Source organism: Carassius auratus, chromosome 6 (genome assembly GCF_003368295.1).
Source record: "Carassius auratus strain Wakin chromosome 6, ASM336829v1, whole genome shotgun sequence".
Classification (NCBI taxonomy): domain Eukaryota; kingdom Metazoa; phylum Chordata; class Actinopteri; order Cypriniformes; family Cyprinidae; genus Carassius; species Carassius auratus.
In genome coordinates, this window is record NC_039248.1 from 15,561,450 (window position 1) to 15,580,968 (window position 19,519).

The window sequence follows — 19,519 nt, forward strand, 5'->3', positions numbered from 1 at the left end:
TTGTGACTGTGATTTTCATATTTCGGGTTTTAGTAAGCCTACTAATGAAAAAAAAAAAAAAAACTGATGACGCCAAGAGTTTGACCTTAACACGGCAATATCTGCAGAGGCCTAACACCGATTGATCGAAAGCACAATGAATGTGTTACGTAAAACTGAAAGTTTATATTTTGTTACGCGTCACAAAAGAAATCGTAAAGTACAAATACATAAACACACAGAAAAGGCTGTAAAATTGAATCAACAAGTTCCACCTTTGTATAACATTTTATAAGTTAAATGTTTGGGAACTTTAAAATTTTGCCGTTTTTTCCTCTAACTGGGCAAATAAGAATCAAATTACGGTTTACGTGTTTTTTATTACAGGACTAATACACACACAAATATACATATATTGTAAAATTGTGATTTTGTAGGACTGGATGTGCGCTTTATATTTAATGTCATATTAAATAACTTTTATTTGCACAGTTCATCGATAATCACAATTACAATCACCCAACAAAATAATTAGAAGTCTTAAGTATATACAATTGAACATCAGGCTACATATTTATAAACACGAATTTTAACTGAAGAGAAACAAAAGAAACGTGCTAATTATTTTTTACTTTTGATTTTGAGATGAAATTTGATTTTAATTTTGCACTTTTACGTGTAAATTGTTAATGCCGCTGTACCTTGAAAAATGTGTATTCTATATTGTACAGCTGGCAATATTAAATGACAAAATAAAATCAACGTAAATTACAATAACTGAATTGGTAATGATGTAAAAATATGCCGGTTAGTGTGCAAAATGTAAAATCTTAAGTCTGTACATACATGTTTTAATATTCGTCTGGGAGAAAAATTATACTTTTATATATTTATAAGTTAACAATTTGTAATTAATACTTACAACAAATTATCTGAGAACTCGTTTATGTATTTGAACGCAGTTCTGGGTTTGTTTATCGTGTCTAGTATACGCATGCAAATTTCTTAAAGCAGCAATTTCACAATAAATACAAATTTCAGTGACAGAAAAGAAAGTAATATTTTTTTTTGTATACAATACACAGAACATTTTCGATAATAAAGGACTTCTAAAGATATGAAAGGAGCATACTGGCTGTAGTAAATAATCATCTTTTGTCTTTAAAGAAGCCTTTATCTGTGCTACTCTCTTTGATTGTTACAGTCAGGAAGTTTGTTGTCACATCAGTAACTATAACTTTCTCCACATTGCAGAAGGAGGGTCTCCAAGCATCTCCCTCCTCTGGCTCTCCAAATATGCGTGAAACTGGAATTTTGGCAATTAGTGAAGGCTGTTTGCTGGTGGAATCACCATGTTCAAATTTTCTTCGTTTTGAATGGTGCTTCAGGTGTTTATGGTGAAAGTGGTGTGTCTGTGGGTTAGTCCTGTGGCCTTGTAAGTCTGCACTAACTCTATTGGAATGCAAACTCCACTCTGGAGAAATGTGCTGGGTACTTCTGCTCAGAGCAACTCTGTTTTGTTTGTGTGAAAAGGTAGCATCCATGTGCTTGTGAGATATCTTAATTCTCCCACTTATTTCTGAGCATCTCTCTTCCTCTTCTCCCAAACCTAACTTTGCCATTTTGGAAGGAATGCTTGCCATGGTTTCGTCTGCTGCTCTTTTTGAATGCTCTGGATGTAAGGAGCTTGTATAGCCATCTGTGAAGCGTAATTTGGGTTTCCGTCCTCTCTTTTTTGGGGAGAGGGTAAAAGCATCAGTGCTGGGTCTGGGTGAGTGTGGAAAACGATGCTCCCTTGGTTCTGGAGGTGGAATCCTTATGCTCTCCCCTCTGTTGACTGTGCTGGGAGGGAAAATTGTGGGAACCACAGCACGTAGTCCTTCTCTCGCTCTAGGGGCTATAACAGGCTCTGGACTGGGATATGCAATGCCACTGGATGACTCATTCCTAAATTCGTAAGACTTCTCCTTTTCTTTAGCTTGGGCCTGTGAAAAAGACATGTTTTTGAAAAATTAGCCCAAAATTCAAGGTAATGCCCTTATATAAAATGTATTCATTTACACTGACAAAAAAAACAAAAAGAGTGCAAACCTATTATACACAATATAGATAATTTCAGGATTATTATTATTTATTTCTTATTAAATAAATGAAATTAACCTTTAGAAGAAAAGTCTTGAGCTTAGGTCCTCTTTTCTTGGGTCCAAATATCTCTCTCTCACGCTCCCTGCATGAAAATACAAGCGTGAAAACGTCTGTATGTTCGGCTGCTTAGAAATTTTACCTTATTTATTTATTTGTATAACTTACCTCTCTTCAAATGCAACGAATAGGCGGGAGTCTAGGATATTTTCCTCGGGTTCCCAAGTACTGTACCTGTGAGAACAAAAAAGTTTCACGTGACGACTGTCAATCTCCAGCTGCATTTAAAACCACTGCTCTACCGGCCAGTTAGCAGGGCCAGCTAATGTTGCAGCATGCCATCTGCCAAAAACCAGTCTGCAGTAATAACCAGCTTGTTAACTTGCCCGTGGATGTACGCCCCTCGCTATATCTAGTAGGGTTGACAGCCATCACTGTCACCCAAACACAAGTGCAAGACACAACAGGCAGGATGGGCATGCATTAACGTACTCACTTTGGTGACCAGCCCTTCCATTTCACGAGATATTCCATTCGACCCTGCGCGTGCCATCAGACACACACAAAAAAAAGAATTCGTCAGCGCGAGCCGAAGACATTAGCACATATATGCAAAAAATGTCAAGATATCTCTTCCACAACACATACCCGTCGTATTCGTCTCTTGATGATCGACTCGGCCGCGAACACCCTCTCTCCGACAGCCGACAGCTCCATGTTTACCTTCGTCTACCGTTAGCTTGCAGCGTAGCTAGCCGTGTGCGCGAGTCCGGCCCGCCTGCTCTAGCTTCAGAATTCCATACAGCCCATAATACTCTCGTGCACAGCCAGACGTCATCACGTTCTTTAGCATGTTGCCTTGGCACCGCTTGTAGTTGTGAAAGATTTGGAGGCCGTTCATTGGCTCCACTGTTGCTAAGTGGCCGGGGCTTGCTCTTAGTGGCATATCTGCATTCTTGACAGAAACATGAAAAGAGCTGCTCAATACTTGTAGGAGTACATCATAAGGTTAAAGTTTCATCGTTAACGTTACATGAAGACTTACAGGTAAACGTAATCAGTTAAACGTTAGCGGAACAAGGACGTGTAGGCTATATGAACTCTAAAAACAGGCATACTTCAAACTTCAAAAATGTATAGGCTACTCTAAATCTGTTATCAAAGGAACATGTATGTCATCTTATTCTGGTCGATATTCTACTGTTCAAAAGAGTATTTTACTAATTCCGCCAAAATCGAACGTGAAGTCTTTAACCGCGACAAACTAATCATAGATGGAAATTAATATTGGTTTAAATATGATTTCTACGGCAGAAAATCACCATTCATTTTTTTTGTGTCTTTTTTATATACATTTTCTAAAAACCGTTAAATAAACTGAACGGGATGAATTTGTAAGTAGATGATGATTTAAACTAAGTATAGCCCACGGTAACCTCACCACATTATTTTCTCTAAGAGGTGTGATTTTTGTTAGCCTAGTTTTTTAATATACATAGGCTACATATGTTTTATGCAGTAGCCTACATTTAGCCCACACGTCTGATTATATTTTTTATTAATATTTAGGTTTGGTCTTCAACTGTATGGCTCTTTCGAGAAAAAAGCTAATAAATGAAATAAAAATAATAATTAATTGATAGACACTTTTAGTCCTAACACTGATCAGACAAATCAAACTGATTAAACAGCTAGTAGATTTATATGTTAAACTATATTTATAAATACCTCAATGTAATTGTTGATTTTGAAAAATGTGAAACGATGATGATAATAATAGCTAATGTAACTTATTATTACACTACGCAAAAGATGACAGCAACAAAGACAACGAAACAAAAACATACAGCATAATAATGAGAATGGAACATTTCATAATTATTATCTTTTTTTTATCAAGAGTTACTAAATGCACAACAGTAGGTAACTTCTTAAATGGTTCCCCTGATTACACAGGCCAGACGTTGTCTGCATTAACATCGATATTTTAGCTCAAACTATTTTATTTATTGACTTTATTATTATTATTTCATATTCTAATTTTAGTGTAAAGTATGTAGAAAGACCTAAGTGTATACATTTTATTAAAATACATTTTGTATTTACAACAATTTTATAATTGGGTGTTCCATATAGCCTAATTCGATTTAAAAATCTAATATAATTATGTTGGTCTACTGAAAAACATAGCTATTGTAAATATAAAATTAGGACTACAGATAGAAATATAATTCATTTTTCCTAAGCATTGAAATTGCAAGCAAACATTACCAGCTATACATATGAAGGAAAAACAGTCATTCATTTATTGTATTTAGCATATAAAAGGGAAAAAGTTTTCCGAAAACGTTTACCAATCTCATGCTCAGTTCTGCACAATCACTTGGGCTTCAAACAGGGCTGGCGGGTAAAATAAATAAATAAATAAATAAAACCCTCTATAGCTAAATTATAACTTTAATTAACACGTTCCTTAATTGTAACAGGTTTTTAAATGTAAAATTATTTAGATGCTGTATAATATAATAATAATATACTACATAATATAATATATATTATATGTACAATAAATTATAAACAATAAAATATTCAAATAATATCTTAAAACTTTGACAATGAACATGCACGATGGGATAATGATTATTAACTTGGGCTTGTAAATTATTTTACTGGGGGGTTATTCGGTGAGTAAAGATAATGCTACACAGTAATAAACAGTTTAATATTGGTTTGAAGAAATATTTTGACGATTGTATTGTTTTTTTCTCAAGAATAAAATTAAGGCTTGCGTATTCATTTTTAATCTTTATATACATAGCAAACCAGGTAAACAGCAGGCTTGTGGTTGGTTTTGCGGAAGATGATTGGTGGTTGGAATACTGCAGTGGTTATATCCGTATATGGGCTCTAGATCGAGCTGGAAGGATATTATTGGTTAACTCGTTTCTGGGCAACCAGCATGAGAAATTCTGCACAATTTGCAAAGGGAAATGGCAAATACACTACTATTTTTTGCCCGTGTTTCAGTCTGTCTGCCTGCAATTTTCGATTATGTTAAATATACATTTCGATGTAAATTGTTTTACCAAAAATGTGTATATGCTTTCCGTGCTTTTGTTGGATTATTGATTATTTAAGTCACATTGTGTGCAGGACTGACACATTTAAGAAGACCATAAATCGAGTTATATATATATTTAACATTTTATATAGCCTAATTATACAATGGAGATTAACCTAGGCGAATTTCGGAAAAGACGTGCATTACGTTATTGATTTAATAATAATAATAATAATAATAATAATAATAATAATAAAGCCACACGAATTTATATTTGCCAATATAAACACGTTACCAAAACTTGGTTATCTTCAATTCAATTCAATTCAAATAGCCTAGCTAAAAAAGCACCCCAACTGCTAGCCTTATTATTTAAGTGAGACATAAGCATAAGTTATTTTTCTGTAGGCAACTTGTATTAACATCATATTATTATTATTATTTAATGTGATCACGTTATTATCGTAGGTGGGCTATTTTAAACAAGACCATATTTTAATGACCTCAAGCTTTAGAAAGTCTCTTCGCTACCACTCTATATCAAAACGTTTTATTTTTACTAATGCCATCTGTGATATTTAGTAACCTAATGCTTGACTCGAATATTTTTTTTTTATTATTTTTGAAGAATTTAAGCTGCTCAAGTCGTCTTTTAAATAAACTTGGCGAAATAAACCAGCTACAGTTAAAATGTACTGCAGTAAAGCTGAATTCATAAGCTGATCGCAAATAAAGTGGATGGACCAAAGGAAGCCATTTTACAGCCGCAGCGAGAGCAGCTTTATCTCAGACAGTGCTGCAAAGGAAATGGTTGATTCCGTTTCAGTGAGGCTTAAGTGCTTTTCCGTAGTCCATCTATGACTCAAATTTCAAATCTAACCAACCTCTACCTAGTTCTGGGATAGACTAACAATAATCATGATCTAGCCGTGAGTAAGAGAGACATTTGCTGTCCGCCATGTTAGCGCTGGAAAAAAAATGAATCGAGTTTTATACATTATAGGCTGTTTAAATCTTCATACATGCCCAATGATGGTAGCTTATAAAACGAAAACTACTATTAAGCCTAATATAATTAGTCTTCTATCCTATATATATTGTATCTATAAACCTTTGACGATGCATATAGCCAGACTGCGGGATGAATCTCTTCTTGTCAGTCTCGTATGGACCGTATATTGTGCGCATAAACAAAGTTAATAGTCTGAAGGCACATTCAGTTTGGATGACATTAAAAGTGTACACTTTATCTATAAACGCGAAATCGGAGTACTTATGAGCTGCATAAAGCAGTGTGCCTGCAGACGCACATATGATAATGCCTTTAAGTTGCTAATTGCTGAAATGTCCGTGTTGTTTAGGCCATCTAGGCTATTTATTTATTTTATTTTTTGGCGCAGTCTGTCCTACCACTTCTAAATGTTTCCTGCTTGAACAGACAGAGGCAGAAGTAACAAATTAGACTTGCGTCTCTGCAATATCACGGTAGCCTGTTGCCTAAGTTCAGAGATCGTGTGATGTGAATGCCCAAAACGCTGTGACACAATGTTCGATCTAAGGAAAAATCATTCTAAATAGCCGCGAGCTTTGAACACAAAAGGAAAATCCATCAAAACGCCAGGTGAAAGTTTCCTTCTTGTTTACTTTTGTAGTTATATACCGAGAGCTCACTGAATTCATTTTTCTGGGTTTTCTGCTATATCATCATGAAAACAGATGTTTAGTTCAGCTGTTCTTGGTTATTTTTTTCTTGTAGCAAGAAATGTGACAACCCTTAAATAAAAAATAATTCAACAGGCAAGAAAATGAATAGCCTAGTGTCTTTCTTGACAACCCTGTTTTAGGATGCTTTATGTGATCTCGATAATGAGCGTCCAGATATATGCATAGATATGCTTAGCGTTTAATGAAAATCTGTAAAGCCCTACGATCCATCTTTTAGAGGACTTTTAAATTAGGCCTAGTCTATAACAGCGCTTGGATAGTGAGACAACACTACTGTAAGCTACTGCCACAGACGTGCCAGTTTTCATCGGATGATAATAGTCAGAGTTGTGCTAAACTTAGCCGCAGTTTTATGCAAATAGGTTACATTAAATAACTATTTATTCCTAGTATTGGGAATAATTTTTTTTGTGTGCATGTGTGAAAAAAAATATAGCATTGTAGATTGAGTAAAAGCAGGCAAAACCTCTTTAGCTAAAAAACAATTGAGAAAAAAAAAATCTGCATGACAAAATCCAAGTCCATGTGTTATATAAAGGCTGTGCAAAGTTCAGTCTGATAGGTCTACTGATGTCTTGCGTTTACATGATAGTAACGTTTTGCTATCTCTCATATGGGCTCTGTTTGCTCGTCTCACGTGTGAGTTTAATAGGAACACACACACACACACACACACACACACACACACACACACACCCCTGGTTGCAGTACAAGCAAAGATCTTACTCCAGAACGTAAAATAAAACTTTTAATATGCTTTGACAAACCTAATAACACGTTTCAAGTGAAAAAAAAAAAAGACTATAAAGACAGATCAGTAGAAAATGTTTCTCAGTATTACATGTGTAGTAAGTGCTTCTTATATTTAAGCTCTGAAATGCAGCACTGCAAACAGCTTCAAGCTAATATGATACAAGCTAATAACAGGAAAACCTGTTCAGTTTTTTTTTTTTATATCCCTAACATGGAATAGTTAGATGTTTACATTTGAAAATTAATTCAGATCAGTTCAATCAAACACAGTCTGAAACTATCAAAACTTAACACTAGATTGTTTAAAAAATTTCAGGCTAGTTTGAAGACTTGACGGTTAGATGTGCTTTACATTTATACAAATTCACAGTAACTAGTCAGTAGTCTTTATAGACTTTATATCATCACATGTTCCTAAACTGTAACATACTCCTTGAATGTCACTGTAAGGCAGTTTGCTGTGACATCTGTGATAATTATATTCCCAAGAAAAGGTGTGAAGCTTCGAACTGATTTTTTCATTTCTTTCTCTACTTGCTCTGGTGCAGAGACCGCTGCTTTCCCAGTCGCTATAGTGTTTCCAATCTGAGAATGTGTAGGATTTTTTTTCTCTTCTCTCAACCTTACACAGCTGAGGTCTATGGGTTCATCTTGGTTGGAGTCCAAAATTTCAAAGTCATGTCCGCCAGATTGCTGATGGCCATTGAAGTGTGTGGTGCTGTTACAAGAGTGAGAGAAGTCAGCATTCGGAGCATTTGCACTCTGAGAAATTAGAAGCCTTTTAGCCTCCCCACTGTCACTGTCTGGCTCAGAGTAGCAACGTTTTTGAGGCAAGGTGAGGGGACCATATTGAGTAGACTGGGTGCCTTTTTGATCACTTGTCTCAATAGGCACTGTAGTCAGACTGGTTTGTCTGACAGACTTGTTTGTCAGTTGCAAGGGCTGTTTATTAGATATAAAATCTCCAGTGCTGCCAAGCTTCTTTGAGTTGTTTGCCTCAAACACTATGGAGCATGTTTTTTTAGGATTGTCCCCTCCACAATATGATAGTCCATTGGAAAGCCTAAAACAGGCAGACTCAGCTTTACTGTCCTTTTTTATGACTTTCATAAGACTTTGCTTCTTTGTGTGCTTTATCTTCTCTGTGCTGTCATCTTGTGCTTGCCTTTTTTCCTTAGAATCTGCTGTTCCTTTCTTAATTTTAGCTGCCTGGGTGCCATTTTCCATGTATTTGCTCATGACAATGACAATGCGCCCATTTTTATTCTTGTTCTTCACAATCTTCAGTTTGCTGCTTATTCCATTGGGCGGTGCCTTGTCTTCCTTTGCATCACTGTTTGTGTTCATATTTAAGTCAGCTCCACCATTTAGTTTAGGAAGCTTTTTCAACTCCATTGTAATATTCCTCACCTTACTGAGGCACTCAGAATCCTTACTTTGGATCACTTTCTGCTGTAAAGCTGGAGAAAAGTTCCATTCCTTGTCAGTCAACTCATGAACTTTGGTCTCCTTGACCCTCTGATACAGGGAGTCATACATTTTAGGGTTTGGTTGATAGTGGTGGTGTTTCTTGCTGTTGAGCTGGAAGTAGTGCTTCATTTTCCCATTTATTCGTGCCTCTCCCTGCTTGTCTTTTGGGTTGGGCTGGTAGGGATGGTGCTTCTTGCTGTTAAGCTGGTATTGCTGGCTTTGGACCAGGTCTGAAGTTGTTTTTGATTGGTTATCCTCACCCTGTGACACCTCCTGAAGGTTGGTAAGAACACTGGATCTTCGAGCAAATGATGGTACCTTAGAAGTCAGACAGATCAACAATGAGCTTTGCAACAGAAACAATTAGTGACATGGCTTTCACAGAAGCAAATTGGGCATGTCTTTGTAAGTGATGATGAATTACCTGCAGGAGAAGATGTTTTGGTTTTGGCCCACGTTTACGATAACCCATTAGCTGCTCTTGTCTTTCCCTGAATGGAAAAGTTTTAGATTATACAATATCATGATAAAATAAATCAAATTAAAAGTAAGACACAAACTAATATATTTAACTTTTAATTTTATTCAAAAGATTTGCCCCACACAAGTTGTCACTGGGGCGGTACCTTTTCAAAAGGTACACCTTTGCATATTATACCTAAAGGGTACCCAAATTATAAATATAGCACATTTTGAAAAGGTACTGCCCCAGAGACAACTTTTGTAACTTTATTTCTGAGAGTGCATTATGGTCAAGTTTCTGCCTGTTTTGCTTTCAAATATGGTCTGGCTTTAAATAGCCCACACCACTGGCATTCATAAAATTTACTCATAAAATAAAGAGCATTATGTGTTGCTTCAGACGACACACAACTTGTTTACTAATTTGGTGGACTATTCCATTTGGAAAGGAAGAAATAAAAACAAAGAGGAAGTATTAATAAATCATTCTGTATTGTATAAAATTGCATTATTTGACAGGCTTTTCCAATGGGTTCTGTTATTTATTTGTTAGCTCAAAATATGCATATGGGCTGTCGAAAAAAATGGGCCATCAGCTCTTTTCCCATCGACCTTCTATAAAATAATATTGCAAAAACCTAGATGACCTAGAATGGTTCTATACTCAAGGGGCACGTGCAATTACTCCAAACAGAATTCCACGTCATGAGGGAGACTGCTAATGGTGCACGCAGATGCCAGTTAAAGGGGATGAATACCCAACAAAAATGTGTGTGGAATTTCGGGAAAGCGTGAATGCATGTGTAGCCATGGAAAACAGTATATTTGTAATGGGATATGCAGTCAATTAGTGTGGCCATTAGACAGAAAATAATATATACGTATTTGTGCTATTGCAATGCTTTCTGCACCCTTCAACATCAAAAGAGCCATTTTGGCCCCTTTCCCACCAATAAAATTCATGTGGAGCCACAAAACTTATTTGGTCTCTAAAATTAAGTTAACATAGCATATAGCTAAAGTTTTATATTTATATGTTTCACTAGTTCACGCTTACATATAATTAGCTGAGGTATGGTATGCGTATTTGGCGTGCTGTCCGGGGAAGGGCTCCGAGCTCGGGAATTGCCCGAAACTAGAGTACCCCCCCTTCCCCGTATATTGTAAAGTGAACTTGAAGTGAGGAGATGGGGTGGAGGAGGGATGCTGATAAACCGTCAATGGATAGAGGTAAGTCAGCGATATTTATACTGTGGGATTGATTACTTGATTGTGGTCCACCTGTGATGATTAGGCTAAGTATCTGACGCGCTCCTCCCGAATCTTCATTGATAATTACATTTATGACAATTTTATGATTATGATTGGTTTACATATTACAAACAGTTTTTCAATTTTTATCACAGAATAAGGCAGATAGTATATTTTATAGCTTCTGTAGTTACTGTAGTAAATGCTATGTCAGATAGCAATGTATCATTCATATACTTTGTTTATTACCTAGAGAAGACTTCAAAAACACACATATGTCATGCAATATTATCGTTTTCCTGTTTCATTAGGTTTATGCTTGTTATTCAGCTTAGCTACGCCGATAGATACAGACGGTTGGTCTGGGAACGCCCCCGGGAATGCCCCGTCACGTGATGTGAATTTAGTCCATGGGGGAAAAAATCGCCTTGGCGACAATTGAAATAAACGGGACAATCACGCCGAAGAGTTGCTGTGTCGTTTTCTGTACCTCCAATAAACTAACAAATTATGAATTGAAGTTCTACATCGTTCCTAACAAACATACAGAGCCGGAAAGGATTACAAAACGGCTACAAGCAATAAGTTGTGAGGATGATCAAGGGAAGTTGTGGAATCCCAAGACTAAGCATGTGTATGTGTGCAGTCGGCATTCATCACAGGCAGGCTATATTAGCATCGTGTTCATTATTAACGCTATCAAAACTGTGTAAGGTTGTTTCAGAAAGTGGCATGCATTTATAATTGGCCTTATCATTCTACCTGAAGCAAAACTATGTAACGTTAGCCTTGTGTCGAACATAAACCCACTTAAAAAACATGTCTGTGTTTGCGAAACGATTGAATTGCGGAATCCAGTCAAAAATAGAGTTTGCTGTATAAAGCAGAACGTCACGGGATTTGGCTATTTTTGAATAAATACATCTATATTAGGGCTGTAAAATGAATCAAATATCGATATGGACTAGTGTATATGAATATTAAAGTTAAAAGAGACTAAAATTTTTCGACGTGTCTCTGGGAATGAGTGCTCAATATGTGCATTTTGCCATTCAGATACACACGATGCTCGCAGTGTTTTCCCCCACGCCGACTCCGCCTTCGCCACACCCCCAGCTATGACTAGATGCCGACTGTATCTATTGCTGGATGCCTTTTTCCATATTAGGTATTTCCTGCACTTCAAAAGTTATTACTTCTCTGCATCCCTTTGGACTTTCTGCCAGAGAGCGCCCTCCAGCTTCAAGTATGAATGAAACAGACACTGCAAGAGAGTGTTGAGCTATCAGTAATGTTCACATCGTTTTAGATATGAATAAAACGTATCCAAAACGATGTGACTATATTGTCTCTTTTCGTTTAAATCTAGATTTATTCACACTAGCCATTGAAAACGCCTATGTGAACACACTCGCCCGAGAAAAGTAGTACTAGGGAAGAAAAGTCAGGGGAATATGTCTCCCGCTTATTCTATTCCCATGCTACAGAGAACCAAAGTGGAGGGGTGAAAGAGCCGCAGGTTGCCGGCCCCTGGTTTAGGGTGTCTAGAGAGTACGTCCAAAGCGGGTACGGTCAGTCAACCATCGAAATGAATGGTAGTAACTTTACAATATTGAAAATGCGGCGCGTTTGAGAAAAAAAAAATGGTTCCATAGAGAATACAAGGCGTCTCAAAAGATCATTTTCTGACCAGGTCTGTATGTAAACATTCTTTAATGGCTGGTTTCCTGGCCGTAGCATTGGTGTACCGCGCAATTAAATTTATTTATATGGCGCGCCTGCGCACACGTCTCTTGTGTGCACCCCCTTTCTGTCAGTGAGAGAAAGTGAAAAGAATGTGCATGAGCACAGCGACTGCGAAAGCGTCTTCTCCCCTCCTCCCGTTTCGACTGTATAAGCTCAGAGCATAAAATCAAGACTGCAATATCTCACCTGTTTTGAAAAGCGACGAGAAGTCTCGGGTCCAGAATATTTTCCTCTGGCTCCCACGTGTTATATCTATAAAGAGAGGAAAGGAGGCGGAGAACGAGGGGAGAGGGGTGAGCAGAGTAGCATGATTATCACCAGCTCCCTCATCCGAATTATAACGTGGCTGTCATCTAAAGGACTAACGCCACTAAGAAGGTCCTAATAAACTAATCTTCAAGAATGTTAGATCATAAAAAATAGGCTATTGATGCTTCATGGTAGACGCATCATTGCCTTTTTGGTATCCTATTATTATTATTATTATATGTTATTTTTCAAAAACAGAACCACATTTTATAGCATAAAGCTTAAATTTGAAACATTATTTACCATCGCGAACACAAGTTATGACATTCCTGCATCAGTTAACCGTCAACTCTCTCTTACACACACACACACACACACACAACACAACACAACACATTAAAACAGCAAAGCAAGTGACATCTTGAAGAGAAACTTACTTGGGAGACCAGCCTCTCCACTTTACCAGGTACTCACACCTTCCCTGTAAACATCATAAAAACAAAGTAATTTACGATAGGGAATTGCTGTGAATAAAATAAATAATCAATTATGTCGGGTTTCGGAAACAAATCCCTACTCTTGTGCGCTGTCTTTTAAAATACAAAACGCTACCTGAACGCTGTATAGGATAACAGCATGAATAAATGTAAAGTGTATTTAAGAGAAAACCACAAACCTTTCTAATGCGTTTCTTTTCGATGCTTTCCACCGCGAAGACGTGCTCACCCGCGGCAGGCAGTTCCATTTTCAGCGCGCGCTGTAATACTTCTCAATATGCGCGCGATAACATGAGTGCTCTTCTCGCGCAGGTTTCTCGCGCTCTTCTGTTCCGTATGGTCTTTCGCTTCTCAAGCGAGATTCAGTTTTAACTCTCAAATGAGCTGTTCAACGTACTTCATGCAAATAGCCACGACCGTGACGTCACAGCAGGCGGGGCGGTGTAGAGGCTGGTCAGTGGTGTGCCGAGGGTTTACTGAGCAAATGAACAGTAGTTGTTGCAGCCTTTCAAGTACTCAGCGAGAATTCCTCCTTCATGACGCAAAGTGGGGCACACTTGTGGCAATTTTTTTAACTTAAGCTTGATTAGTTCTTCAGGTGTCCTTTAGCAGTTTATGTAGCAGCCTTAATCATTATCAGCATCAGCAAGTTTTTTTTAACTGTGTGGATTTGACATCCATTTAAATTTTATCAGTGGAGATACAACTTTGAGGAAGATAATATTTTGAAACATTTTAAAAAGGAATACATGCCAGAAGTGCATACTGAAGTGAAGACTTAAGATAATCTGTTTGTTTGTTTGTTTATGTATGTAGAACAAACACCCAGATTTATACAAAAACCCATGAAGCTAAGACATTCATAAATTAAGATTATTAAAGAAGAGCATATCTTTTGAGACTACATTTTGAAATGTGATTTTAATTTGTATTTTTCTCCACTAAAGCAACGCAGTCCACTGATGCATTTAATAATTAAATGGGCGGCACATGGGGTTCATCCTCAATAATCATTTGGTGACCAATAGTGGGCGGATTAAAATGACATTTTTTTATTTCCTATAGGTTATTAGATTTGGTTAATTTTATTTTTAAAACGTGATATTCTGTGTAGGTTCATCGTGCGTAACTTACTCGCTCTAAACATGTTATTTCATGTCCTAAGATCTTTCTTTGAATAAACTGCATTAAGATATAACTTATTTCGTTGTCTGATTATAAGTAACCAATTAGAGTAGCTGTGTTAACAACGTAGTTGTTTAAACTCGTGTACACATTCAATGCACATGAGATTTGACCGCGAATGTACAATATGTAGGTCACTGTGGTTGGTCTTTAAAGCCTCAAGCTCTCAGCTCATCTGACATCTGCCTTCTGACGGCCAACGGCTGCTGCAAGACCTGTGAAAAATAAACTGCAGTGGCAAACGAACGTGTGAAAACCCTGGGCAATGCCCAATCATTCACTGTCTATGCTACAAAGGCTATGAGCCGCGTATTGTGCCATCTTACGAGTGGGAAAGAAATCGCAAGTACACACACAAGCGCACACAATAAGACATGTACAATCAATGATGGGAACCTATACTTAAATTATACACTGATGCATTTACACACATACACCCAATAATCTATGCGATTATACAAACATAATAGGGTTTATTTTCGACCCCAAAACGATGAAAATCTTAAGAAAAATTCAGCACGAGAAGGGTTAACTGCAGGCGGCAATTCTCAGCCTATTGCAGAGAGGCACGACTGCCTTTCCTTATAAGGCAATGACTGCCGAACAGCAGCAAAATACTTGAATATACAACAGCCTATATGATATGTATCATTATTACCAATTCAATGACATGATGCAGTTGAATAAAAATTTACCTCTCTGAGAGATTAAAGTTTTCTTGTAATGAATCTTTGCTGGGACAACGAATTGTCGCATTGCAAACAGTTTCTTCCCACGAAACCATCTGTGTCATTTTACAGAGAATTCTGTAGCGTAACATTTTCATGGTCTACCCGATCCAAAGTTAATGTTAGATATTAACGTTCATGTTAATGCTAATAAGACAATCCTGAGTTAGTTGTTTCATCAACGAGTAACATCTCAGTATATTCAACCTGCTGATCTCTTGTGCTAGTATCTCGTGTGAGACGTTCCTTTTAACTCCTTATTTGTTAAGTACTTTCACATTAAATAAAAAAGTCGGGTTTTTTTCATACTCTCCCTTAAACAGCCTAACATGTAGGACGGACTGCATAAAATACAAGTGTTTTTAAACATCGTCGCAAAACCAAGAATAAACACAACTGTGGCTTCCGATTAAACTACAGAACGCATTTCTCTTTCATCTTACTTCGTACTGCATACAATAACATACTCTGAATATTCTGAAAAACAACATAATTATCCGTATTACTAATGAGAAGGGAAAGGGTTGTTAAACTGAGAGAAATGCATCTCTAATTATCTCTAAATGTCGGGTAAAACTTTTAATGCAACGAAGTATTTCAGCCTATTCTATCCCGTAAAGGCACAGTTAGATGTCTATTAGGAATATCTTTTCACAATGAGAACATGGAACGTTGTTTAATGCCCTTGGGAAAAAAAAGTAGTAGCTACTTCCCTCTGATTATTTTTTCAGGAATTCGTTGTCACGTACCTACAACGTATGGCTTTCAAATTTTCTGGCTTTGATTTCAACGTTGGACATGCGTAACCTGCAGTTACTAAAAAAGACTGTTAAGGTAACTATGCTTTACAGTCTTTTTTGATGCTAGTGGAACCAAACGTTGACATTGTTCCAAATTCATGCAACATCCAGACATGACTTCTGATTTTTTTTTTTTTTTTTTACTGCACTATTTCAAGGGCAAATATTCCAGATAGCATGAAAACTTGGCAACAAGTTGAGTTAAAAATTAGCTTGTTGTCCCACATTTTGCACTTAATTTTTCCTGATATATTAAATCTCCAGGTGTCCAGCATGTGTGTATTCACTCCATTCCAGTGCTGCTGTCAGTCAAATTTCACTGACCACTACAATTCTGTGTGATAGGAGTCATGTCATTTCTTATCTCAGAACATGACCACAGTTGTCAGGAAAACTTAGTACCTGCTCAATTTTCAATCAGTTATGTTAAGCAAATGGGACAAGACGATGCCTTGATGCCTTCACTCCTTATTTGCCCATTAGCATAGAGCACAATCAACAAAAATATCTTAAAAATTAAATAAGTAATACACAGCCTCTATCACACACAGATTAAACAATTTTTCCTTGGCTTTAACTCCCAGCCATGTCAACACTAATTTTATTACACCTGTTCTCAATGACAATGAAGTTCAACTTTGAGATGGATGTTGAGTTTTTGCATAACTTGAACAGAATTACCAGATTTGGATGATTATTTGTCATAACAGTGCAGATGTGAGCACAGGGAATAACTCTTCAACTCTAGAACTCTATAGCTTTTGTATTAAATATAAGGAGGATATACAGCAACATGGCTGAATATTCTTTAAAATAAAAATCATATTGCCCACCTATAAAGACAAACTTATTAACATAACCCATTAATTACTTAGTGGCATGATGTTTGTTGTTTGACATTGGCTGTAAGGAATGCACCACCTTTACAAAGCATACTTTGATGGAATGTTGAGGAAATGCATAGCATAACAGCTAAGCAGGTTGGAATTTAAAAACACAAACAAACCCAACTATAAAAAAGTAAAAGAGTAAAGATTTGTTTTATATATATATATATATATATATATATATATATATATATATATATATATATATATATATATATATATATATACACATCTGATACTTAACAGTCTTGTCTACCAGGAAAATGTTTGATGCATGACTAATCATTGAACATGCATACCACCTTCATAACTAATCCAACCAGTTTGTAATGAACAACTAAACTGAAGATGCATACCTCAAATCACGCTTCCTCATAAAAAACAAACAAACAACAACAACAACAACAAAGCCTCCTAGTTACGATGAGTCATATATCATTATTGCTGTCACATTTAATACTGAACCAACAAACACCTAAAAAAAGTAACTGTTTTAAAAGTCCTTAGAAGTGTTTATAAAATTTTATCTGTAATGAACAGATTTAACTAATTTCAGGTGATATCACAAAACAGAAAACTGAAGCAAATTATCCTTCTAAACTTAAGTTTATATATAAAGTTGTCTTGCAAGTTCTTGCATCCATCCTTACAAGATATTGGGTAATAGCCATAGTAATAAGGTTTCTGTGCCCTGTGAACTTTGTATTGTTTTGGGCCCCCCAGCTGATATCAGTGTCCTTGCCCTTGAGGGGATCTTTGTGGATATAACTGTTTTTGCCTATTGCTGGAATTATATTGGAATGTCATAAGATGCTTGTAATTTAGTTTACTGTATATATATTGTCATTGTAATATGATTTTTTTCTGACTGCTCTGGACTATTTTTCCAATGTGTAGTGGTGTAGGATTGTAACCCCTCTAAAATAAAATAGAAATAGAATAATAAAAACGTGTTTGTGCCACACCTTTAAAATGCAACATTAATACATATTATATTGTACATACACACCTGCAAACACACACTAACAGTGTCAACAGTTGTCTCAGTTGTAACTTAAAGGCCTTATTGCCATTGCTCATGAGACTAGAAAAACAGATTGTCATCACAATGACTCAGACAAGCCCTCTGAGTTAGACACTTTGATTGGCTCAGAGCCCCTTAGAGTGCATACACACTGTAAATAGCAGGTAATGTTCATGATTATTGAACAATGATGACCAGTCAGAATGATTCACTGTGGAACACTATTATTCTGTGCACACGTTCAAAAAGATCCGGTTACATCGAATGATTAGTTCGTGAACCGGATATCACAAACTGCTTTGTTTTGAACTCTCTCACAACAGATACAGAAGAGAAGACAATGCTGAATAAAGTCGTAGTTTTTGCTATTTTTGGACCAAAATGTATTTTCGATGCTTCAAAAAATTCTAACTGATTCTCTGACTACTACTGACATGGACTACTTTGATTATGTTTTTCTTACCTTTCTGGACATGGACAGTAGACCGTACACACAGTTTCAATGGAGGGACTGAGAGCTCTCAGATTAAATCTAAAATATCTTAAACTGTGCTCTGAAGATAAACGGAGGTCTAACTGGTTTGGAACTACATGAGGGTGAGTTAATACAGTTTTTGCTAAATGACAGCGAGCACAACTGGAGTCACATGTGCAAAACTCTAACTACAGTCTGCACAGCAGCAGTTAATGTGGACCAAACTCTAGTTCGTTTTTCATTGCTTGAACACAATTTTCAAAACTCTACACACAATTAGCACAGCATCTATCTATTGTGGCCATACCATTCACACATTTCATGTCGTTTTCACACAAAATGGAGTCATTGAACACATTTCCACAATGCTTACATTTTCTGAACAGACAAGCTATACCTCCCAACAAAATTATGGATCGTTTTTTTAGTAGTATTTACAAATGTTAACACACAACATCCCACAATAGCAAAAACAATGTTCCAAACCTTAGATACAGTATAAAAACCTCTGCTTCTGCAATGATATCAGTTCAAAAACAATTTATCTTAGCTGAATTATGTTGTGTAAATTGGGCCAACCACAGCTGATTCCAATAGGAGCAGTGAGAGGAGCAGGAGCAGTGAGAGGAGCAGTGAGAGGAGCAGGAGCAGTGAGAGATATAGTGAGAGGAGCAGGAGCAGTGAGAGGAGCAGTGAGAGGACCAGGAGCAATGAGAGGAGCAGTGAGAGGAGCAGGAGCAGTGAGAGGAGCAGTGAGAGGACCAGGAGCAATGAGAGGAGCAGTGAGAGGAGCAGGAGCAGTGAGAGGAGCAGTGAGAGATTGTTTTTATTTTACCCCCCTCTGTTTTATTTTAAAACAGAGAATTGCATGTTTTGCATGCAAATACCTGTAAAACTGAGACTGAAAGTTTTTGAGTTTTTGTAATGTCAACAATAGCCAGTATTTTGAAACCTGGTGTACTTTGATTGACTGCATGTACCTTTTGAGGTGAAAACAAGTGTTATTCTTTGACAGAATAATTTAATTTTGAGTCAGATTTCCAGTGTTTTGGTAAAGTTGGTGTGTGCAGAGAAAGATGTGTTCT

General features: G+C 36.8%; 2 protein-coding genes across 2 annotated transcripts; both read right to left on the reverse strand.

Moving 5' to 3' along the window:
* Positions 1-91: 91 nt before the first annotated feature.
* cbx8b (chromobox homolog 8b) lies at positions 92-2,956 on the reverse strand. The gene is made up of 5 exons (XM_026263336.1): positions 2,770-2,956; positions 2,618-2,661; positions 2,290-2,355; positions 2,140-2,206; positions 92-1,964 (listed from the first exon to the last, which is right to left on the reverse strand). Exons 1-5 carry the CDS (start codon positions 2,836-2,838, stop codon positions 1,128-1,130), a joined length of 1,083 nt encoding a protein of 360 aa, XP_026119121.1. The 5' UTR covers positions 2,839-2,956; the 3' UTR covers positions 92-1,127.
* Positions 2,957-7,665: 4,709 nt separating this feature from the next.
* LOC113098321 (E3 SUMO-protein ligase CBX4-like) lies at positions 7,666-13,831 on the reverse strand. Its single transcript, XM_026263353.1, has 5 exons — positions 13,515-13,831; positions 13,276-13,319; positions 12,776-12,841; positions 9,555-9,621; positions 7,666-9,448 (listed from the first exon to the last, which is right to left on the reverse strand). The coding sequence occupies exons 1-5, from the start codon at positions 13,581-13,583 to the stop codon at positions 8,075-8,077; spliced, it is 1,620 nt and encodes a 539-aa protein (XP_026119138.1). The 5' UTR covers positions 13,584-13,831; the 3' UTR covers positions 7,666-8,074.
* Between the last annotated feature and the right edge of the window lie 5,688 nt (positions 13,832-19,519).